General features: G+C 41.8%; 1 protein-coding gene across 2 annotated transcripts in view; it reads right to left on the reverse strand.

Annotated features, from left to right (window-relative positions):
- Nucleotides 1-538: 538 nt before the first annotated feature.
- Nucleotides 539-24,970, reverse strand: part of scube1 (signal peptide, CUB domain, EGF-like 1) — a 413,776-nt gene continuing 389,344 nt past the window's right edge. For both annotated transcript variants that reach the window (XM_070901675.1, XM_070901674.1), the window contains 5 exons: nucleotides 14,321-14,482; nucleotides 9,718-9,915; nucleotides 8,535-8,687; nucleotides 2,092-2,171; nucleotides 539-1,986 (listed from right to left, as the gene is read on the reverse strand). In XM_070901675.1, coding sequence (XP_070757776.1) covers nucleotides 1,834-1,986; nucleotides 2,092-2,171; nucleotides 8,535-8,687; nucleotides 9,718-9,915; nucleotides 14,321-14,482 — 746 coding nt within the window. In that variant the 3' untranslated portion in view covers nucleotides 539-1,833. The remainder of the gene's footprint in view (nucleotides 1,987-2,091; nucleotides 2,172-8,534; nucleotides 8,688-9,717; nucleotides 9,916-14,320; nucleotides 14,483-24,970) is intronic.

Below are 24,970 nucleotides of genomic sequence, written 5' to 3' on the forward strand. Positions count from 1 at the left end.
TGTTCTAATGCCGCTTTTATGTATGGGATACAGTTCTGCTGAACAATTATGAAATGGGAAGCTGTATAGATGCATGTGAAATTACACACTGGATAAACACTGTCCACTAGTCCTCCAATTTATATTAAAACACTCAATTACTTTAGCTTTTTTAAGTAATCTTTGTAGTTTATTATGAAAATGATTAAACAGACAAAATCCTTTACGTGCCTCCTTTTGAGCTTCTAACATAGAAAATAAAACTAAATAGAGAGAAGACAAGGTAGTCAAAGTAAAATGGGTAGAGCTATAGGTTACATTTACAACGGTTTACAGTGATAAAACTGGCAGTATTAACACAACTGTGTGGATCTCTTACTGTAAGTCTATGACCATTGCCATTTATATAAAGTAACAAAATCTTATTGCAGTTTATACAGTTTGCAGTTTAACTTTTTTTCTATCTACCACGGTAAATATTAACTTAATTTCATATGGAAAAAATTGCCAACATTTGTACATAATTTACATATTGGTAATAAAGCTTATAAAGCAGCATCTACAAGTTTTTTTTTTAGCTTAGGTAAAGTATCAATCAGACCCAGTAACCTAAGAATGGGAGAAAAATAACACAAGAATCTGTAAAACACTTCCAGTTCTGTACAGATAATGAAACTTCAGACCAACAGGATGCCCTGCCTATTCCAGTTAGTAAATCAGCCAGTAGCTTTGCTACCATTACAGCAACTAAATCAGTAGCATAAATACACAAGAGAATGCATCGCTTTTTTAGAAAAAAACAGGGTGTATCCAATTAACATCACCTCTTCATCTATTCAGCTAAAAACAACCAATATGGCTGTACCAAAAAGAGCTGAGACTGTCTACACTGATTTTCTTTATAAGGGGAAGGATTGCCAATCATTCAAGCACAACATTCTGCATTAAGCAATCTATGGTGTTATCAGAAAATATATGGGGAATCATTTATTCTCCTCTAACACCGCTCCCCCCCCCAAGAAATGATAAAAGTAAACGTTAAAATTCTGTGTGAATTTTGTAAAATGTTCTTTTCTTTTATAAAAAAAGAACATTATTATATAAAGAATAAAGTTTGTGCACCTACATCAGAGGTAAGCAAGATTATATTCTCTTTGATCACTCAGTATGGGAGATTAGTATAGCTGCTCCAATTCTGATTTATCTCTGAAGGACAGTTACGAGTCTATACAATTCAAATAGTACTTTAGGTAAGACATAAACCTAAGGAGAATACAATTTAGATTTTTTTTCTAAATTGTTTCAAATACAAACTTCAAGTGCAATTAAAATTCCAAATATTAGTTACATCTTTTTTCTTTATTTCTATTGCATCATTTTGATACTTTTGCAGGTAGTTGCCAATTTCTGATATTTTCCAACATGCTGAAAGAATGTTTTTATTCTACGGGATCTTATTTTTTTTCCCTGTAGAAGAGACCGAAATGAAATTATTTTTAATAGAGGTTATTGACTATTAGAATCAACTGTTCTTTGAACACATAACAAAAGGCAGAAAGATCCTGTGGTGCACAAATTTACAGCCAAAGTTGAATGCACGCAAGGCTTCCTCTATTCTTTCTGCTTTCAAAGGAATATCAACTCCAAGCAGGATGTCTGCTTGTACAACATTATAGCACATCTTTAGTAAAGGTTCTTCACGAAGGAAGAGTGGAAAGAACGTTTAAAGTAAACCTGAAGACTATTAAACAGAACCTTGAATTTTAAGGAGAAAGTGTGACACCAGTGTTGAAGGAAGGGATGCCTCTTTATTCAGAATGCAATAGAACATGTTAAACATCTCCAGCAGCAAAACTACTTGTACGGCCTTAGGAATCTGGACACTTTGGACCGCAGCAGCTTTATAAATGATCTGGGAAACATTTCTTTTGACTCTTGTGCTGTATACTTGAAGTAATTTTGAGGATGTGCCAATACATCAAAGAGTGCTTTGATCAATTTCTTATCCTATATTAAAAATATAATTAAGAAAAACACTCTCATTAGAATTGATAACTTTAAATTTCTACAGCAGAAACATAAGAACAAATGTCAATTTAATGACAAGCTTACTTTAAGAATTTCTTGGTGATTCTCTGAAGCATACAAACGCCCATCTCTGACAATATCTTCTATTAACTGCTGGTAGTCCTCTGATCAAGAAAAAAGAACAATTACGTAGCAACATCCTACTTCAATTTGGATCAATGTTTTTTGAATAGATATTATTTACAACTTCTAATTTAAAAAAAATCATAATATTGCATTGACAGTATCTTTTTTGGGCGGGTTTTTAGTCAATATTGCTTTGAAACTAGCTGGCTGACATCAGCTAACTTATCACAGACAGCGATTGAACAAAGAATCATCTTGGTCTGAATGGCTCAGTATGACACTAGGTAAATTCCAGTAGCAACCTTGATTCTCTGCTCACCCCACCACAAGTTAGATAATAATTGTCATATATACCGTAGGAGATAAGATCCATTGAAGGTAAAATATAATCACAGAGTTGGTGCTAGTCATGTGATCATAGTTACCTTCCAGCTTAAATCTTGTTCTGTAGGATTGTGGCCTGGGAACTTGCAGTCCTGATGGTGGCGAACCGGCAGCATTCACTGTCATTTCACCTTTGAAACTGACTGCAACTTCAGGATTTAACGCATTCGCGGCCTAACGGGGATATCCTGAGATTGTGACCTGTCATCCACTGCTCATCCACAGGCTGCACTGTGGACCCCCAGAGCCGGCAGTTAGTGAAATCACTGATCTGACAAAATCTTCCAAACAAATATCACTGTTAGAAACCCCTTAAAAAGTTAGACTCATTCAAATGAGATATAACAGGGTTTCTAACAATGAGCTAAGTAGTAACTACTGATAAATAATCATTCCAGCCTTGAAAAACTAGTTTTATATTGGTGGAATGTCAAATTTCTCAATTGAGTTAAAATTGATTAGATTTTAAAATTAATTAAAAAAAACATTTTTTTTAAGTTTATTCATGATATTTCAGCTTCTACTTTGACTCAGTGTATGTAAAAAAAAATCTTTATTTTGCTCTCTGTAATTTTTTTTTAAGTGATTATTAGCACTTTCTATTTCCTGGTTCTCGGTCTGAGAATTCCGTAATGTGATTGGCTGCTTAAATACCCCTTGTTGATGTCACAGCAGCATGCACAATGGAATTCCCACTAAACTGCACTGTTCTCAACTGAACATCAAAAAAGCTGAACTTTTCGCCACGGAGATTGCGAGAAGCTTACTTTGGGGCTAGTGGCGAACACTTTTGCTTCAGTGCTGATCGCAAGTTACATGTCCTTTTTCCTGTATCTAATACTGCTGCTAAAACTGGGCAATTGATTACATTTGATCATCTGCTTTCAATTCTCACCTCCCTCAAACACTCCAGAACTTTGGAGGATATTTAAAAACTGATGTCAAGGCAGTTCAGTCATGGGAAGTTCCTGACTGTTCTCCAACACAATAGTGGTGCGGCCCCCTGACCTGCGACAGAACACCTCCGCAGGTTGGGAAGTATACGAGCTGGAGCGACGGGCCCTGGAGCATCGTGGCCCCCCGACCTGCGAGAGAACACAGCCGCAGGTGGGGCAGTATACAGACTGGAGCGACGGGCCCTGGAGCATCGTGGCCCCCCCGACCTGCGAGAGAACACAGCCGCAGGTTGGGAAGTATACAGACTGGAGCGACGGGCCCTGGAGCATCGTGGCCCCCCGACCTGCGAGAGAACACAGCCGCAGGTTGGGAAGTATACGAGCTGGAGCGACGGGCCCTGGAGCATCGTGGCCCCCCGACCTGCGAGAGAACACAGCCGCAGGTTGGGAAGTATACAGACTGGAGCGACGGGCCCTGGAGCATCGTGGCCCCCCGACCTGCGAGAGAACACAGCCGCAGGTGGGGCAGTATACAGACTGGAGCGACGGGCCCTGGAGCATCGTGGCCCCCCGACCTGCGAGAGAACACAGCCGCAGGTGGGGCAGTATACAGACTGGAGCGACGGGCCCTGGAGCATCGTGGCCCCCCGACCTGCGAGAGAACACAGCCGCAGGTGGGGCAGTATACAGACTGGAGCGGCATACCACTACAACTTCCAGCGCAAACTGCTCCAAGTGTGCGACGGCTTTGAGGTGGGCAATTGAGTGACATCATCAGGACCCAGGTCGCCGTTTGGAGGGTGGGTAGGAAGCATCAGTGGGGCCCAGGCACAGAGGAGGAGTGGGAAGGACATGGCGGAGGTGCGGCGAGTGATCGAGGCGGTGGATGATGAGGGATCATGGCTGAGATTCGGTGGGGGATCGTGGCGGAGGTCCGGTGAATGTTTGGTGCGGAGGTGTGGTGGGAGATCGTGACGGAGGTGCGGCAAATGTTTGTGGTGGAGGAGCGGCGAGAGATCGTGGCGGAGGTTTGGCGAGTGTTTGGTGGTGGAGGAGCGCTGAGAGATCGTGGTAGAGATGCGGCGAATGTTTGTGGCAGAGGAGCGGCGAGAGATCGTGGAGGAGGTGCCGCAAATGAGGGTACGGGGCCCAGAAGAATCAAGAGCCCAGGGGCAGGACAGGCCAGCCCACACTGCATATGTGTGCACACTTGGTCTGTGCAGCAGAGCAGGTCTCCAGTTGTCCTGGTTAATCCTTGTCACTGGATAAAGGTCTAGCTCTGTCAAGCCTGTGTGGTGGCTGATGTGCAACGGTCACCACAGGTTAAAAAATCCATGCACAGGCATCTTCCACCCCTTCAACTGGAGTTCAGGCCTGGAACAGCGGGTCCTTCATTGAAACATCTGTGAACTCTCGTGGAAGCAAGTCATTCTCGTTCAAGGGACCGCCTATGATAATCATGATGATGATGTTGCAGGCAAAAACAGTTCCAAGCTCTACTTGAATGCAGGAACATATCTTGGGGATTCAGAAGCACCTTTTTGCTCTTTGAGCACACATTACCATCTGCTCCCATGCCTCAATCAATGCTGATGTTAGAACATGAGAGGGGTGCCTCTCCCTTTAAATTCTTCAAGGGTATATGCTCAAAAAATGTTTGTATTGAATTTTGTGTTACAGATGCCAGAAACAAGGAATGAGCTTAATTGCACGTTTTAAAAATAAAAAAAAAATGATTGCAGTTTACCTCTGAATGCTTGCTCCTTTTTTCTCCTCTAATTTTTATTTTGCCTTTTCCACTTTCTATTTCAGGTACAGGTGAAGCCTAGCACCACCAAATAAATAGTAAAGGTCCCTCTACTCTAGCCCAGCGATGTGCTTCAACTCCAACTTGAAAACAACACCTCCCATTGTGACATTTTTTCAATTGTCAAATTAGTTGTTTGCTATAAGCATATTTTCACCACTGGAAACAGGATAGAGACTGGCAAATTCATTTCATACAAGAACCTTACAGCCAGCAGACAGGAGACTTTCATCCCATTATTCTGAGCTGGATATGAAACCAGAGGTGAAAGTCTAGTATCTAACTCTCAACACTACCCAGAGCTCCCCTCATAATCCTACTTTTTGACATGCTTTGTTTTTTAAAATCTCTTTTATAACTATAAATACTTTTGTTGGAAGTTCTCAGCAGGTAGGGTGGCACCTGTGAAGAGAGAGGTAGTTGATGTTTCGGGCCGATGGCCTTTCCTTAGAGCTGGAGAGGGTTGGAGATGTGGCGGGTTTTGTGCAAGTACAGAGGCAGCGCCTTTTCCTGCCTCTCTGCTTGCTTGGAGCCTGTCGCATCGCTTGCTGTTTCTAGTTCTGATGGGCTGTCGACCTGAAGCATTGACTCTGTTTCTCTTCACACATGCTACCTGACCTGCTGAGCACTTCCAGCATTTTCTGCTTTTATTTCAGATTTCCAGCATCCGCAGTATTTTGTTTTTGAATTAATGTTTATTCGTCTATTGACTTGGTTGCACACTGTTTTTCCCCCCTCTTATCAAACAAAGTCAGTGATGCTTTCTGGGTAACAGTAATTGAGGCGTAACCTAGTCGATACCAGCTCTGAGTTTTTAACCATACGTCTAATGTCTTCGATGCTTTTTAGTGATATTTTGCAAAGCTTTACAATTTTGAGCTAGTTTGTGAATGAATTTTACCTCATAACTTCTATAAAAATAAGACACTACCTTATAACTTCTTAAAATATTCTACCTTATAACTTCTTTAAAAATAAGACAAGCTGAATTTGGAAATCCTAGCTTTGAAAGAATTCTAGCCTTCAAGGGCTGACCCTGGATAAGTAACTTTATTAACTTCTTAAAACAGGACAGTTGTTGAAATAAGCATTCAACTGAATGGTCTAATCTGGATTGTACCTATCGCATAAACAAGACCAAATTCTTGGGACTATGGATAAGTCACGTTATGTAACAAACACTCAAGTGCCAATCACACAAATAAATGACATCTACTCTTTGAACATAGATGATAAACTCACAATAGCCATGTATTGATACAGCAGTTATTAATGCAAGGGTCAGGTAAAAAATAACTAGTGATAATTAACTCGAACAACAAAAGACACTTGTGAAAAACAACCGAAAGGGGTATAAATGTTGAAAGCTCGAATGAGAAATTTAGATTTGCATAAGTGTCTCTCGGCTATCAGAGCTAGGCAGAAGGCATCGTGCCTGCTCTGTGGTCTTCCACTTCTCGGGGATTGAAGGTAACTGCTACCTTGATAATTGATGGATATCCTGCTTAAACAATTTTAAGAACTGTAATACTGTAATGAAGTTGAGATTTAAAAGTAAGATTTTCTGCTAGAAATAAGATTGTAATTTTTATCTTTTTTAGAAATGTTAAAGTTGCGATTGACTGACTCACTAGTTCTTTAAATAAACCTCTATATATGTTAGAATTGTCTCTCATAGTCTTCTGTATCAATAACTCACGTACATTACTGAGGAGACCCCCCCCCCCGGACCCTTACAATATACGGGACCTTACAATCTGGCTAAAACTTGCTAAAATGTGCTATCTGGAGGACGGTAACATTCTCAGGTTACCGAAGAGAGTTGACAAAGGCAGTCAGCGCAACCTCTACCACACCAAGAATTGTCACACAGTGCAGGAAGAGATTCAATGATCTTACAATGTTGGCCAAGGTAAGTCAAGGCACTTTTGCCAATACACATCCTCCATTCATAGCACCTTCACGCACCTTACCTTTAATACTCTTTCTCTGTCAGCACCTGGATGTTAGGGATACTCAAACATGCAAGCTCCATCATTTTTCAAGGACGCATGACTTAAAGGGACAATGCTCCTCCGAACCATATGATGCACATACTCATTAGGGGAAGTACCTATGCCAGTCCCATGCTGATGATAGTGTTCTCTCCTTCCAAAGGAAATGCTCACCAATAACCATTGCCAAAAAAATGCAAACAGAAAAAGGAGCACCAGCAGTAAAAGCTCCGAGTAAGCATGAAGAGGAGCTGTTAGACATCATAGGCAGACAGACTGGAAAGGTATGGTAAAAGGCAAAGTTTGAGGCAAGGTGGTGAGGGAAGATCAGAAAAGGCTTGAGAATACTCATCAATAGGCACTGTCAGCTTTGTGCACTCTCTCAAAATATTGCAATGTTCACACTTGAGCTGCTATTTCTGTAGGGGGATCTGTGATGGTGTCCACAAATCAACAAGCTCTTCTGTTTTTTAGAACATAGCTGGTGCCTTGCAGGAAGAGGCTGCCCACTCAGATCACCACCAGGCACTTCCAGATCTGAACCAGATCTGAATCTGCTGACACATCCTCAACAACTCTGCCATTGCATCTCACCTGCTCCATGAGCAGCCCAGAGACACCCACTGAGGAAAAAGCAGTTAGAGTTGGAAGCACAGAGCACTAATGAGCATGAGGATCTGAGAGAGAGTGTTGTTCCTCTGTGGAAGGTGGAGAAATAGCCGTCCTCAGCTGAGGAGTCTAGGAGCCCAGTGCTCAAAAGTACTATGATCAGAAGCATCAATCTCATGTTGGAGACAGTGAGATGGTTTCCATGCATACATTTGAGATGATGAACTAATGGGGGGAGTATCTGTGCAGCAGAGATCAGCCATAAGTGGAATAGTGTACAGCGCTATCTTGATTTCCATCATTTTAATGAACAACATATTTATTCTTATATAGCAATATTTAGAATGATCAGTATAATTATCGTAATGCAGTGGTGCAGTGTACTGCTCTTCCATGGGATAGATATGGCCAGAGTTTGTTCCTGGTTCCTAACCTTGGGGATGCATCGATATACATTCTCAAAAAAGAGAGCGACAAATAGTTACCACTAGAAGTTATTCTCGTGCACCCCTATTAAGTACTACAGAGGCTTTGCCTCAGATTGACTGCTTTCTCTCACAGTTTGAAGAATGGTGCATAGTTTGGGAGATGCATTTAAAATGAATGGTTTAAAAAGAGAATTGATCCAGTCAAAGTAGAAGGTAAACTTCTTCTAACCACAAGAATAGAAAGGCAGGACATCTTTGAAGTATTAGGTCCCTGTTTCCTTACCATCATACGTAACATATGGAACTTGAAATCCTTTGGCACTGTTCCCCTCATTAGCTTTAAATTGAATCCATAGTTTCCGAGATCTTGAGGTAAATGCTATTGGTCGTTCATAGGTCTGGCAAGTTTCGTAGGTTGTGATAGATGTTGGTGAAGCTGTAAATGAAATAGTGAATAATACAATATAAATTGAGAACTTTCCAAAATCTTAGTTGTTTTCAGTGCACACATCTTTTTTATTTTAAGAACGTTATCACTTTGAGGATCAGAATTCCATTTAGCAGGCACCAAGTGCACATATCATTAAATGGAACCACAAATGGAACTTAAAACTTGTTTTTTTACTTTTTTAAGCTTTTACCTTGGTAGCAGGATGATCACGGTGGCGATGCATATACCTGAGCCTTGCCTACCAATTAGTCACATAGGTTAAGCAGTGTATGGTCCAGCAGACCTCTGATACAAATTTTAGCCTAGTTTTATTTTGAGGAGCATATTTAGAATCTCCTGCCACTTCAATTTGTGCTTTAAAATTCAAACTTTGGAGGACCTAAATTTTACACAGTACTCAACATGATACTCTGCTGAGGAAAAAATGCCTGCTGCAGATCAGTCAATAGCAATGAGAAGAATATTAACTTCTATTCCAGAGTTCATGTGCTCACTGACAAGTCAATGGCAGACAGCAGCTAACAGTATTTCCAGGTGTGTACCCACCCTGAAACAGTAGCTCTTCAAATGATGGGAGAGAGTGAATGATTATAAACAATGAGCTCTTCACAGCGATGTGCTTCTCCCCACCCTATATGATAATGTATGTGAAAGATTTGAAGGGAGAGCTCTGAATTGAAATTATCTCCCTACACACTTTCTTCCCCTTTTCAGTTAGATGTGCTGCTTCTTATTTCTTTGGTGGCTTATGACCTTTTAATAAAAACGAGGAAAATGGGTACTAAAAGAATGAAGAATATAATGGTGTGAAAAGATGCAGAAACTGGGGATCACAAAGAAACAAGGCAATGCAAACAGAATAAAGACAGGATGTGAGGAGGGGGCAACAACTTGAATGGTATTGGCCAATGTATGTATCAAAATATCTGTAACTAATATCATTGTTAACAAATGGTGTTATATAAATTTGGATACAACATTTAAGTAAGAGTAAATGGAGTATGTGGTTACTTACAACTTTTTCTCATCACTAAAACATCTCCACACTCATCTTCCATTGGTAAGAAGATCTCTGGCACAACAATGAGGATTCTTCTCTTTGGTGGTGGATTTATATTCCAAATACACTCCACATTGGAAGGATAGTCTCCAGGATAGTTGGGTGACTCAATGAAGCCTGTATAGTCTCCAAGATTGCCTCCACATTGCTGGTCTTTATGTAAATATTATAAGGCAATAAGATGAACTATTTATTTTTCATACATATGCAAAATAAATCAGCTTAGTGAAATATCCCAAGTGTCAAACAGTTGAATTAAACATTTGTCATCTTTTGAAAGTCAAGAGTCAACTAATGACTCTGGTCTTAAGCTGCTGCTAAACTGATAACTTCGCAGTAGGTCATGCAAGTTCCAAAAATACTAGGGGACCGAGGGTTTAGCGAAAAGGAGGAACTGAGGGAAATCTTTATTAGTCAGGAAATGGTGTTGGGGAAATTGATGGGATTGAAGGCCAATAAATCCCCAGGGCCTGATAGTCTGCATCCCAGAGTACTTAAAGAAATGGCCCTAGAAATAGTAGATGCATTGGTGGTCATTTTCCAACATTCCATGGACTCTGGATCAGTTCCTATGGATTGGAGGGTAGCTAATGTAACACCACTGTTTAAAAAATGAGGGAGAGAAAAAACAGGGAATTATAGACCGGTTAACCTGACATCGGTAGTGGGGAAAATGCTGCAATCAATTATTAAAGATGTAATAGTAGCGCATTTGGAAAGCAGTGATAGGATCGTTCCAAGTCAGCATGGATTTATGAAAGGAAAATCATGCTTGACAATACGTCTAGAATTTTTTGAAGATGTAACTAGTAGAATGGATAAGGGAGAACCAGTGGATGTGGTGTATTTGGACTTTCAAAAGGCTTTTGACAAGGTCCCACACAAGAGATTAGTGTGCAAAATGAAGGCACATGGGATTGGGCGTTGTGTATAGAGAACTGGTTGGCGGACAGCAAGCAAAGAGTGGGAATAAACGGATCCTTTTCAGAATGGCAGGCAGTGACTATTGGGATACCGCAAGGTTCAGTGTTGGGACCCCAGCTATTTACAATATATATTAATGATTTAGACGAAGGAATTGAATTTAATATCTCCAAGTTTGCAGATGACACTAAGCTGGGTGGCAGTGTGAACTGTGAGGAAGATGCTAAGAGGCTGCAGGGTGACTTGGACAGGTTAGGTGAGTAGGCAAATGCATAGCAGATGCAGTATAATGTGGATAAATGTGAAGTTATCCACTTTGGTGGCAAAAACAGGAAGGCAGATTATTATCTGAATGGTGACAGATTAGTAAAAGGGCAGGTGCAACGAGGCCTGGGTGTCATGGTACATCAGTAATTGAAAGTAGGCATGCAGGTACAGCAGGCAGTAAAGAAAGCAAATGGCATGTTGGCCTTCATAGCGAGAGGATTTGAGTATAGGAGCAGGGAGGTCTTACTATAGTTGTACAGGGCCTTGGTGAGACCACATCTTGAGTATTGTGTGCAGTTTTGGTCTCCTAATCTGCGGAAGGACATTCTTGCCATTGAGCGAGTGCAGCGAAGGTTCACCAGACTGATTCCCGGGATGGCAGGAGTGACATATGAGGAGAGACTGGATCGACTAGGCTTATATTCACTGGAATTTAGAAGAATGAGAGGGGATCTCATAGAAACATATCAAATTCTGACGGGATTGGACAGGTTAGATGCAGGAAGAATGTTCCCGATGTTGGGGATGTCCAGCACCAGGGGTCACAGTTTAAGGATAAGGGGAAATCCATCTAGGACTGAGATGAGGAGAAATTTTTTCACCCAGAGAATTGTGAACCTGTGGAATTCTCTACCACAGAAAGTTGTTGAGTCCAGTTCGTTGGATATATTCAAAAGGGAGTTAGATGTGGCCCTTACAGATAAAGGGATCAAGGGATATGGAAAGAAGGCAGGAGTGGGGTACTGAAGTTGCATGATCAGCCATGATCATATTGAATGGTGGTGCAGGCTCGAAGGGCCAAATGGCCTGCACCTATTTTCTATTTCTATGTTTCTATGTGTGAGTCCTTGTGTCAGTTTGGCTCAGTTGCCAGCACTGTCCCTTCAGAGCCAAAGGATTGTGGTTTCAAGTTCCACTCTCGGAGTTTGAGCTCATAATCTGGACTGACACTGAATGAATTAAAGGTGTGGTTTTTCTTAGGTGGTATTAAAACAGAATCGCTGTCGGCCCAGTGTAATGTATAAATCTGTGAGCATACTCACAGATGCATACATTACACTCAGTTACTCTAGTCGCTCCAGATAACTGAAACCCCTCATCCCTGGTTCCATTCTACTCAAGTGGATAGTAAAGAGTCCACGGCGATTGTTAAAGAGCAGGAAATTTCTCCTTCAATTATCACCGCCATCAAAATCAGATTAATTGGTCATTGATATCATTGCTATCTATGGAGCCTTGATGTATCCACAGTGGGTTCCACATTTGCCTATAGAACAAGCGATTGCACTTCACAAACGTAACTGATGAAGGGTTTTGAGACTTTTCTCAGAGTTGTGATAAGAAACTTTATAAATGTAAGTCTTCCTGCAGATAGTAAATGTCAGTGGGCTATTTGATTATATAAAGTACTCCAGATGATCATAACCTGGAGAAACCCAATATCCATATGTGCACCTTCCAACGGGGATCACTTGTTAATGTTCAGGAAGAGGCATCTTGTGTTTTTTAAAACCACCCTCGTTGCCCATCCTTCAGTCCATGTGCAACAATGCCAATTTTAGGAGCCTAACTGCTACCCAGTGAGATCAGCTAATTAAGAGCCGAGTAGGGACTCAACCTGGGAGATTTCTTGCCGGTATGGCTCAGTAACACACTGGACCATTTATTCACTAAGCCAATGTGACAATACAGTATTAAAGGACAGCTCAACCCTGTTTAAAAGGGATTTATATTTCAATAAATTACAACAGCAGGACTGTGAAATATATGGTGTGTGGTAGAGAAACCCAGGGGGTGAAATTGCCCCTGCAGTCAACCAAAACGGATGACAGTGAATGGGCAGGCTATTATACACGCTGCCCGATTTTCTTTTCCATTGAAGTCAATGTGCTACAGTGCTGTCATGTCTGTATGCAAGCTGCACACAAGACTTTTATTTTTAAATAGAGTCCTAAAATGAACACAATTTTACATCTTAAAAACATTATTTTCTGTTGTTTTGAGAATTTTCAGAATACTCCAATCTTTGAGTCTTCTGTTTTAGACTATTGCAAGATCATTTTGTCTTACTCAGCAACTATTTGTCTTAACTCACGCTTCTGCGCATGTGTCTCCTGATGCAAGCGCGGAAGCAAGTTAGGACAAATAGTCTCTGACTCCACCGCCCCCCCAGCACAATTTGCACTAACCCTTTTCTGCGCATGCATTGGAACCGGCCCCGAACACTATGCCGCCTGCTGAGTCGCCGACCACCGAGCCCCGAGCTCCCCGCTGGGCCTTCGAGCCCCGAGCCTGGGGGAGAGCAGTGGGCAGAGAAAGCCAGTGGGAGAGAGAGAGAAAGAGAGAGAGAGGGCCCGGTTTGGGGTGGGAGTTGGGGTGGGGGGGAAGGGGAAAGAAGAAAGAGCCTGTTTGTAGGGATGGTGGGGGGGGCAGAGTCTGTTGCGGGGGAGGGGGTTGTTGTTGGAGAGAGAGCCTGGTTTGGGGGGGGGGGGGGAGGGAGCCTGGTTGGGGGAGGGGGGGGAAGAGAGAGAGCCTGCTTGGGGGGAGAGAGAGAGAGCCTGATTGGGGGAGGGAGAGAGAGCCTGGTTGGGGGAGGGGGAAGAGAGAGAGCCTGGTTGTGGGGAGGGGGGGAGAGAGAGCATGTTGGGAGGGGAGGGGAGGGGAGAGAGAGCCTGCTTGGGGGGAGAGAGAGAGAGCCTGGTTGGGGGGAGGGAGAGAGAGCCTGTTTGGGGGGAGGAGGGTGGGTGGTAGAGCCTGTTCAGGGTGGGAGGGGGAAGAGAGCCTGTTTTGCGGGGGGGAGAGAGAGATGGGGTATGGGAAGGGGGGGGGGTGGGGGGAGAGGGAACTCAGGGAAGACCAATCACATTCTTCAAAATCCCCTTTACACCCACACCCAACATCGTTGGAGTGGATGAAATCCAGAAGTCACAACATTGACACTTCATACCCAATAAACCTGTTAACAATCTGCACACAATGCCTCATCTATGGCACAGAGAGGGTGAGCACTTGCGCTTGGGTAAGGGACTAAGGCTTGGGGAGGGATGCACTTGCTCTGGGATAAGGAGGGACTTCAGCTGGGGAGGGATGTGTCCTTTCTGACTTCTAAAGTCCAAATGGATCATGTTACAATGTGCAAAGTTAGGCTGAGCGGTTTCATTTACACATTCCAGAGAAACTTCAGGGTGTGGCTTATCCTCCAAGGGGAGCAATCAGCAATAGGTCATGTGATAATTTAGAACCAATCAGGAAAACGGCTGCAATTCAGTTGGTACAAATAAACACATCCTTTGTTTTAATGCAGTGAACCAATGTTTTAAACAAGACCCTGAGAATACTATTTCCTCATATATTGGCATGTACTTACTTTTACATTGAGTGACATTTGTGGAACCATCAAAATCTGTAGTTGTGTTTCCAGGACAGGTAATGCAGTAGTTCTGGCCAAACTCTGGCTGATAAGTTGCAACTGGACATCTTATGCATCTGTGTGTGGTGGAGTTGTAATAGTGACCAGGAGAACAATGAACTGTGGAAAGGTTTATGAACGGTAAAAACATTTTCACTAAACGATGAATTATATATATTTACGAAAGTCACAGAACTTTTATACATAACATAACATTTTATTTTTTAAATAACAAAATAAAATCTCAGTAATTGAACCAGGAAATATTCAGGATGGCATTAAAGGTTCCCTGTTGTGATGCTCCATATTGCATGTGAACAAGACTAAGATTTGTATAAATCAAACATAGAATAGAGAATAATTTTTGCCAGAGTGCAATTACCAGACAGTATCCTCGATCAAGGGATTCAGCTATTGTATACAACAACAAATTGCATCTATCTAGCAGCTTTTAATGTGGAAAAAACTTCACAAGGTGCTTCGGTGATGCAAGGAAAAGTGAATGCCAAACCAAACAAGTAGATATTAGGAGGGGTGACTAAAAGCTTGGTCGAAGAGGTCGGTTTTAAGGAGAGTCTTAAAGGAGAGGGAGTTGGCAAAGCAGAGGCTATTCCTTGAGGACTAAGCGGCTGATTGCGTAGCCACTAATGGTGAGGCAAAGGGATGGTCACAAGGCCACAGTCAGAGGAACAGGTGGTGGGGGGCGAAAGATTTGTACGGCTGGAGTTGATTATGAAGCTAGGGAAAGGAGAGGTTATGAAGGGATTTATACACCAGGATGCAAATTTTAAATCTGAGCCATTGGGGGACTGAGAGCCAATATAGTCAGGGAGGACAGGGTTGATGGATGAGGGAGATTTGATAGAGAATAGGATGAGGGCAGCAGAGTATTAGATGAACTGAATTATGGAGGGTGGAGGATGGCAGGCAGGCTGGCCAGCAGAGTATTAGAATAGCCGAGACTGGAGGTGACAAAGGCATGGATGAGAGTGTCAACAACAGATGAGCTGAGTCAATGGGGAAGGCGTGTGGTTGTTATGGAGGTAAAAGTAGATAGTCCTTGTGATGGAGAGAATATGGGATCAGAAATTCAGCTTGTGGTCGAATAGAACGCCAAGGTTGTGAACAGTCTGTTACGACCTGAGAGGGCAATGGAATCTTGGCAAGGGTACGGAGTTTGTGGTAGATGGCGGGTGCCAAAGATGGCTTTGAGCTTATCAATGATTAGCTGGAGGAATGTGCAATTCATCCAAGACTGGGGCCTTGAGTTTCCAATAGGCTGGTATTTCCAGCACAATTCGCCCCAAATTAGCCAACTCAGTGCAAATGATCGAGGAATTTCAAGTGCAAATTATGTCCAGCATAAATCGAGTTCCCACGATCTCTTGCACTAATTTAAAAAACATCGCGCTGGAAGCCGGACCCACCCTTAGATCGAATTAAACACCATTGTGAGTTTCCGCTAATTGCACCCATTTGTAGGCCTTCGAGGAGGCTCTTAAAGTTAAGCTGTTTTTTTTTAGGCGCAAGGACACTATAAGACATGTTTTAAAAGCATTTATATATATGTATATATATTTTTGTTTACTAAGAAATTGACTACTGTACACCAGTGTAACTAATAAATGGTCCTGTACAGTTTTGTAAAGTCATTTTCAGTCATTTAAAAATTGAATTACACACAGGAGGTGGACTAGAGACTTATTTTTTGTGATAAACCCATTTTCAGCTGTATTAATAAAACTGTGTCTGGTTACCACTCTTCAATATATCAAGAGATATTTTTTAATGCAAAATTAAATCAAAAATATATCGTCTAAAATCTGCCCAATTGTGCTGGTTCATAAAAGATTTTAAGTTTGATGATATGCAAATGTGTAGAGCAGAAACATCAGAAATCAACATAAAAAAGCAGATGATCTGGTGGTTATCACATTGCTGTTTGTGGGATCTTGCAGTGTGCATATTTACTGCTGCTTTTCCTACATTACAACAGTGACTCAACTTAAATAAGTGGCTGTAAAGTGCTTTGGGAAATCTGGTGGTCGTGAAAGGCGCTATATAAATGCAAGTCTTTCTTTTTTCCTTTCAAAAAAACTTCTTAAAACTAGTGCAATTTCGGGTGCAATTTGTGCAGGGATCACTGATTGCCCCCAACTCAACTGTTTTGGCATCTCCTGCACAAACAGGCACTGGAATCATTGCATAAAATACAGACAGTTGGCAACCATAAACATGATAATAGTTTTTTCTGAATATGTTCTTCCCAGATGATGACATAGCAGACCTAATCTACGCTGCCAAGGCATAGCCAAGCCACTGTGCAACTGATGAATTTACTAACTGATTTACTAACTCATTGGAACCATTCGATTAGATCAGGGCTGATCTGTATCTTTACATTTACCTTCCTTGGTTCCATAACCCTCAATACCCCCTAACAAAAATATTGTTTTGGTATTTTCAGTTGACCTAGCCTCAACAGCTTTTTGGGGGGAGAGTTCCAGATTTCCCCTACCCTTTGTGTGAAGAAGTGCTTCCTGACATGCCTGATGACCTAGCTCTAATTTTAAGGTTATGCCCCCTGTTCTGGACTCCCCCACCAGAAGAAATAGTTTATCTCTATCTACCTAGTCAAATCTTTTAATCATCTTAAACATGTCAAGTATATTACCCCTTAAGTTCTACACTCAAGGGAATACAGGACTAGTCTATGCAACCTATCTCCATAATTTAACTCTTTTAGCCCTAGTATTATTCTGGTGAATCTGTGCTGCACCCCCCTCCAAGGCCAATATATCTTTCCTGAGGTGCGGTGCCTAAAACTGAAAGCAGTAATTCAGATGAGGTCTGACCAAAGCTCTGTACAATTAAAGCACAACTTCCTCCCCTTTGTAATCCAGCCCCCTGAAGATAAGGGCCAACATTCCATTAGCCTTTTTGATTGTCTTTTGTACCTGTTCACTAGTTTTTATTGACTTCTCTGCATGGAGCCCTAAATCTCTCTGCTCCTCCGCAGTTCCAAACTTCCCACTATTTAGAAAATACTCTCATCTATATTTCTTGGGTGTAAAGTGGATGACCTCGCACTTTCCCATGTTGAACTCCATCTGATATTTTTGCTCAAACACTTAATCTATCAGTGGCCATTTGCAACTTTCTGCTCCTATCTACGCTATTTACTGCACCAGCTAACTTATTGGGCTCAATTTTTCCCAAAGCTGTTTTTTAGCGTACTTGAAGAGTTATGCCCGTTTTTTGGGGGCCCAAGTACGCCAAAAAAAAAATCATCCCAGTTTCCCCATTTGAATCCTTCACTTTGGCGCCACCTAGCCAGTCGTTAAGTTTTGGGGGTGGAGCCCAAGGTCTGCGCCAAAAAGATCGGGTCGTCATGGTAACCAGGGACACCATGCGGGCTGAGACTGGAAAGTGAAATATACAGCCAGCTCGCAGCAATCTGCACAAGCACATTACAGCAGCTTACTGTGATATATTCACAGAGCACAGCACACACAGCTTCCTAACATGGCAGGCAGCTCTCTCGGAATTCTCCGGAAATCTGCCTGGGCTGTTTATTATTAACCCTGCAGTTGCACAATATGTCCACATTCACAGTGTGGAGCTACAAACCTTACAAGCTTACAGACATTACACATCTCCCTCCTTAATGAAGAAGTTATTATAACAAACATCATACATAACTTTCATGTTTATATATAACACAGGATATAAACTTATTTTTTTTCCATATTTACAAATTTAACTTTGCCACTTGTTTTCTGTTTCGAAGAGGATACCTTCGCTCTCGATCAGAACCTTCCAAACATGGTGTCGATTTCACACTCATTCAAGGTTCATCCTGAGGAACGTTTTTCTCCACAGAATTTCCTTGATTTTTATTTGAATTCACTCTAACTTCAGACTCTTCGTTTTCCTGACTCGGACTCAGACTTTCATTCTGATTCTCTCCTGGATTTGTTTCCAGTACATTGGATTTAGGATTTGCTACTGGTATATCAAAACTCTCTGATGAGTCAGAAATAATTGAATCATTCCCACCTTCAACTCCTTCCATGTCTGTAGGTAAAATATGATCAATATGAACAAACCTAACCTGTCCATTATCAAACATCTTTACCAAATATGTGCGAGGACCACATATCTTCACCACTCTTCCTGGTAACCACTTTAACCATTTATGGTGATGGTTCTTCACTCTCACCTTCTGGTTTAATTTCACACTTCTCTCTTTTACTCTACCTCTATCCTGATTTTCTGTCTTAATTGTGTCTCTTCTACGGACTGTGCCAAATTTAGCTTTAACAACGAGAATCTGGTTTGAGGCTGTCATTTGAGAAACAACTCTGCTGGTGTTCTACCAGTAGTTGTATGAGGAGTATTTCGATATGTAATCAAAAAATTAGCCAATTTGTGATCCAATGACAACTGTTGTTTCCTTGGATTTGAATCTAACATTTGTTTAATGAGGGCACGTTTTACAATTTGTACAGTGCGCTCTGCTGCACCATTCGAAGCAGGATGGTATGGTGGAACCTTGGTATGTTTCACACCATTTTTGCTCGTGAATTGTGCAAATTCTTCTGAACGAACTTGTGGTCAATTATCCGAAACAATTTCTTCAGGGAGGCCAAATGAAGAAAATAATTATCGTAAAATGTCCAATGCTTTACTTGTTATTTTCCATGTTACATTAGAAACACCTCAACCCACTTCGAATGGCTATCAATCACAATGAACAATTGTTGTCCTTCTAACTCAGCAAAATCAATATGTAGCCTTTGCCACACTCTGGGAGGCCATTTCCATGGCTGTAATGGTACTGGTGGTGGTTGCTTGCTTACTGATTGACATGTCGTACACTGACTCACGAGGTACTCGATATCTTTATCAAGACCTGGCCACCATAAATAACTGTGTGCAAAACTCTTGGTCAAGCACATTCCCAGGTGCTGGTCATGGAGATCTACGAATAATTTGGACCTGAATTTATTTGGTATAACCATTCTTACACCCCACATGATACAATCTTTATCGACTGATAATTTATTCCCACAAATGAAGAATGGATGTGTATCTTTGTCTATTACTTGGTTTGGCCATCCATTTGCAATATACTCATACACCTTTGACATCACTGGGTCACGTTTGGTTGCTCTACCAATCTCTTCAGCTGTGACTGGCAGTTCATCAATGTATGAAAAATAAAACACTTCTTCCCTATCGGGTGTAACTTGTGATGGGGAAGGCAATCAGCATTATTGTGATCAGCTAATCGTCTGTATTCAATATGATATGTAGATGCTGACAAAATTAAAGCCCATCTCTGCATTTGGGCTGCAGCTAATGTTAGAACTGGGGACTTTGGATGGAGAATTGCTGTTAGGGGTAACGATGGTAAACTTACGACCATACAAGTATTTGTGAAACTTCTTGTTCCCAAAAATTAATGCCAAAGCTTCCCTTTCAATTTGAGTATAATTACTCTCACTGGCACTGAGAGTGCGTGAAGCAAAAGCAATTGGTCTCTCCTCCTCACTACTTAATACATGAGAGATTACTGCCCCAACTCCATATGTAGAGGCATCACATGCTAGCTTAATCTCTTTAGATATGTCATAGTGAACTAACATGATGCTCTCTACTGATTTGCTTTTACACTCCTTGAATGCTGTATCGAACATAAGAACATAAGAACATAAGAATTAGGAGAACAGGAGTAGGCCATCTAGCCCCTCGAGCCTGCTCCGCCATTCAAAAAGATCATGGCTGATCTGGCCGTGGACTCAGCTCCACTTACCCGCCTGCTCCCCGTAACCCTTCATTCCCTTATTGGTTAAAAATCTATCTATCTGTGAATTGAATTCATTCAATGAGCTAGCCTCAGCTGCTTCCTTGGGCAGAGAATTCCAGATTCACAACCCTCTGGGAGAAGAGATTCCTTCTCAACTCGGTTTTAAATTGGCTCCCCCGTATTTTGAGGCTGCGCCCACTAGTTCTAGTCTCCCCAACCAGTGGAAACAACCTCTCTGCCTCTATCTTGTCTATCCCTTTCATTATTTTAAATGTTAATAAGATCACCCCTCATCCTTCTGAACTCCAACGAGTAAAGACACAGTCTACTCAATCTATCATCATAAGGTAACCCCCTCATCTCCGGAATCAGCCTAGTGAATCGTCTCTGTACCCCCTCCAAAGCTAGTATATCCTTCCTTAAGAAAGGTGACCAAAACTGCACACAGTACTCCAGGTGCGGCCTCACCAATACCCTATACAGTTGCAGCAGGACCTCCCTGCTTTTGTACTCCATCCCTCTCGCAATGAAGGCCAACATTCCATTCGCCTTCCTGATTACCTGCTGCACCTGCAAACTAACTTTTTGGGATTCATGCACAAGGACCCCCAGGTCCCTCTGCACCACAGCATGTTGTAATTTCTCCCCATTCAAATAATATTCCCTTTTACTGTGTTTTTTCCCAAGGTGGATGAGTTCACATTTTCCGACATTGTATTCCATCTGCCAAACCTTAGCCCATTCGCTTAACCTATCTAAATCTCTTTGCAGCCTCTCTGTGTCCTCTACACAACCCGCTTTCCCACTAATCTTTGTGTCATCTGCAAATTTTGTTACACTACACTCTGTCCCCTCTTCCAGGTCATCTATGTATATTGTAAACAGTTGTGGTCCCAGCACCGATCCCTGTGGCACACCACTAACCACCGATTTCCAACCCAAAAAGGACCCATTTATCCCGACTCTCTGCTTTCTGTTAGCCAGCCAATTCTCTATCCATGCTAATACATTTCCTCTGACTCCGTGTACCTTTATCTTCTGCAGTAACCTTTTGTGTGCACCTTATCGAATGCCTTTTGGAAATCTAAATACACCACATCCATCGGTACACCTCTATTCACCATGCTCGTTAAATCCTCAAAGAATTCCAGTAAATTAGTTAAACATGATTTCCCCTTCATGAATCCATGTTGCGTCTGCTTGATTGCACTATTCCTATCTAGATGTCCCGCTATTTCTTCCTTAATGATAGCTTCAAGCATTTTCCCCACTACAGATGTTAAACTAACCGGCCCTATAGTTACCTGCCTTTTGTCTGCCCCCTTTTTTAAACAGAGGCGTTACATTAGCTGCTTTCCAATCCGCTGGTACCTCCCCAGAGTCCAGAGAATTTGGTAGATTATAACGAATGCATCTGCTATAACTTCCGCCATCTCTTTTAATACCCTGGGATGCATTTCATCAGGACCAGGGGACTTGTCTACCTTGAGTCCCATTAGCCTGTCCAGCACTACCCCCCTAGTGATGGCGATTATCTCAAGGTCCTCCCTTCCCACATTCCCGTGACCAGCAATTTTTGGCATGGTTTTTGTGTCTTCCATTGTGAAGACCAAAGCAAAATAATTGTTTAAGGTCTCAGCTATTTCCACATTTCCCATTATTAAATCCCCCTTCTCATCTTCTAAAGGACCAACATTTACTTTAGTCACTCTCTTCCGTTTTATATATCGGTAAAAGCTTTTACTATCTGTTTTTATGTTTTGCGCAAGTTTACTTTTGTAATCTATCTTTCCTTTCTTTATTGCTTTTTTAGTAATTTTTTGCCGTGGTTTAAAATTTTCCCAATCTTCTAGTTTCTCACTAATCTTGGCCACCTTATACGCATTGGTTTTTAATTTGATAATCTCCTTTATTTCCTTGGTTATCCACGGCTGGTTATCCCTTCTCCTACCGCCCGTCTTTTTAACTGAAATATATTTTTGTTGAGCACTATGAAAGAGCTCCTTAAAAGTCCTCCACTGTTCCTCAATTGTGCCACTGTTTAGTCTGTGTTCCCAGTCTACTTTAGCCAACTCTGCCCTCATCCCACTGTAGTCCCCTTTGTTTAAGCATAGTACGCTCGTTTGAGACACTACTTCCTCACCCTCAATCTGTATTACAAATTCAACCATACTGTGATCATCGCATTCTTTTGACCACTTCCAATCGACCTGTTTTTTCAAAAGTTCATTCAGTGGATGTAATACTGTAGCCAAATTTGGTAGGAACTTCCCATAATAGTTCAAAAGACCCAAGAATGAACGAAGATCAGTGACATTCCTAGGATTGGGTGCATTTCTAATTGCATCCAATTTTTCCATGGTTGGACGTAAACCATCTTTGTCTACTCTGTACCCTAAGTACTCCACTGAGTTTTTAAATAACTCACACTTATGAGCAGATACTCGTATTCTGTGCTTCTCTAGCCATTTGAGGACTTCATTCAATATGTTATTATGAATTTGCCTATTTGGTGCTGAAATTAGTATGTCATCCAACTAACATACTACCCCTTCAATACCTTGCAAAATCTGGTTCATCACCCCTTGGAATATGGCAGGGGTGGAAGACACTCCAAACGGTAGCCTATTAAATTGATATAGGCCTAGATGAGTATTTATAGTCAAACATGACTTGGACTCCTCATCTAATTCAACCTGTAAGTAGGCATTCGTAAGATCCAGTTTTGAGAAGATCTGACCACCTGTCAGTGTTGTGAACAAATCTTCTATATTTGGCAATGTATTGGGGACATTATCCTCTAGAACCTGGTTTACGGTTACTTTATAATCACCACACAATCTTATCTTACCATCGGACTTCGGTACAACAACAATGGGTGTAGTCCAATTACATCGATCTATCTTACAAATAATGTTCTGGCTCTAGTCTTTTGAGTTCTTGCTCAACTTTCTCCTTGAGTGCATATGGTATGGAATGTGGCTTGTAGTAAACCGATCTAGTGTCCTTCTGTACCCTAACACTCGCCTTGAAGCCGTGGATTGGACTGCCCGTTTTGCAGAACACCTTCGGATACTGCTTGATAACCTCATCCGTTGATGAAGATCTCACTTCCACACAGAAAATCTCACTCCAATCCAGCTTCAGTGAGCTCAACTAATTTCTTCCTAGTAAGGCAGGCTTGTCTCCTTTCACTACTATTAGAGGCAAGTTCTGAAATTGAACTTTATATTTCACCAGTACGGTAATACGACCTACCACAGGAATTTTCTGTCCCGAGTAGCCTCGCAGCTCTATCTTGGATTTCTCCAGTTGAAAATCACGCAATTTGTCGAGGTACAGTGACTCCGGTACTACACTCACGGATGCACCCGTGTCAATTTCCATTGGTACCTTGAATCCCACAACATCTATGTGGATTTTGATGCTTTCCGAATCGCTGTCCATTAACCTCGTGCTCCTGATGATGTTTAACTCTAACATCTCCTCGTCCTGTTGTTGTTCTTCCATGCTATGTAATCTCTTGGGATTTCTAATCATAGCTTTGAACACTGGACTCATAGCTTTAAAAACTGTTTTACCCTTCAGTCGGCATGCCTTCGCAATATGCCCAGTCTTTCTGCAGAAGAAACACTCTGCCTTCACGTGTGGACAACTTTGAGCAATGTGTTGTCTCAGGCACCTATAGCACGACTTCGATGCTCTGGTAGAATTTCCAGTTTCAGAGACTTTCTGCCATGCCCGTCTTTTACTATGAACCTGCAGGTGATTTACCTCGGTTGACTGACGACCGCAATCATTATTTAATTCTCGGGAATATTGTTCGGCCATGCTCATCGACCTCGCTGTCTGACAAGCAATCTCAAAAGTCAAGTCATCCATCATCAATAACTTCCTTATGATCGCATCAGTTTTCACCCCACAAACAAATCTATCCCATAATGCTCGGTTTTGACAGTTTTCAAAATTACAGTGCATCGATAGCTTTTTTAATGCTACGATGTAATCACTGATACTTTCATCAGCCTTTTGATTCCGAATCCAAAACGATAGCTTTCATCAATTTCTAACGGTTTGGAGTTATAGTGCTGCTCCAGCTTCGTTAAAATCTCTTTAAGCGTTGTGTCCTTTGGCTCGTCAGGCACAAGCAGATTTACAAGGATTTCGTATCATGTCGGACCCGCCTCCGATAAGAAAATCGCTTTCTTACGTTCCAACACAGCCCGGTTCGGGACTGCATTGTCTGGAACTTCGATTATGTTATTTGCAGTGAAATACATTTCTAGCCGATCCACATATGCTTTAAAACGTTCCCGGTCGTGTCTATCCCAATATCCCAATACACCTGCCATTTTAATCTCTAGCTGTTCACACCATGTGCTGTATTTTACCTCGGATTTTGTAGCTTTTTTCCAAAGACAGAAACTTTCAAAGTCTCTCTGTTGGCTGGCTGAATCCTTCATCAACAAAATTTAAGCTTTAAATCATCCGAAAAATCCCATCTCAATCGCAAAATGTGATATATTCACAGAGCACAGCACACACAGCTTCCTAACATGGCAGGCAGCTCTCTCGGAAGTCTCCGGAAATCTGCCTGGGCCGTTTATTATTAACCCTGCACTTGCAGTACACAATATGTCCACATCCACAGTGTGGAGCTACAAGCATCACAAGCTTACAGACATTACACTTACCAAGCACATTGAACATTGCAGCAACTTACCTCCATTAAATTATTAAAGTTCCCCCTCCGCCGATGCCAGTCCCGGTCCCCGCTCCTATCTCTGGCCGAATGG

The sequence above is a fragment of the Pristiophorus japonicus genome, chromosome 15 (genome assembly GCF_044704955.1).
Source record: "Pristiophorus japonicus isolate sPriJap1 chromosome 15, sPriJap1.hap1, whole genome shotgun sequence".
Lineage (NCBI taxonomy): Eukaryota > Metazoa > Chordata > Chondrichthyes > Pristiophoridae > Pristiophorus > Pristiophorus japonicus.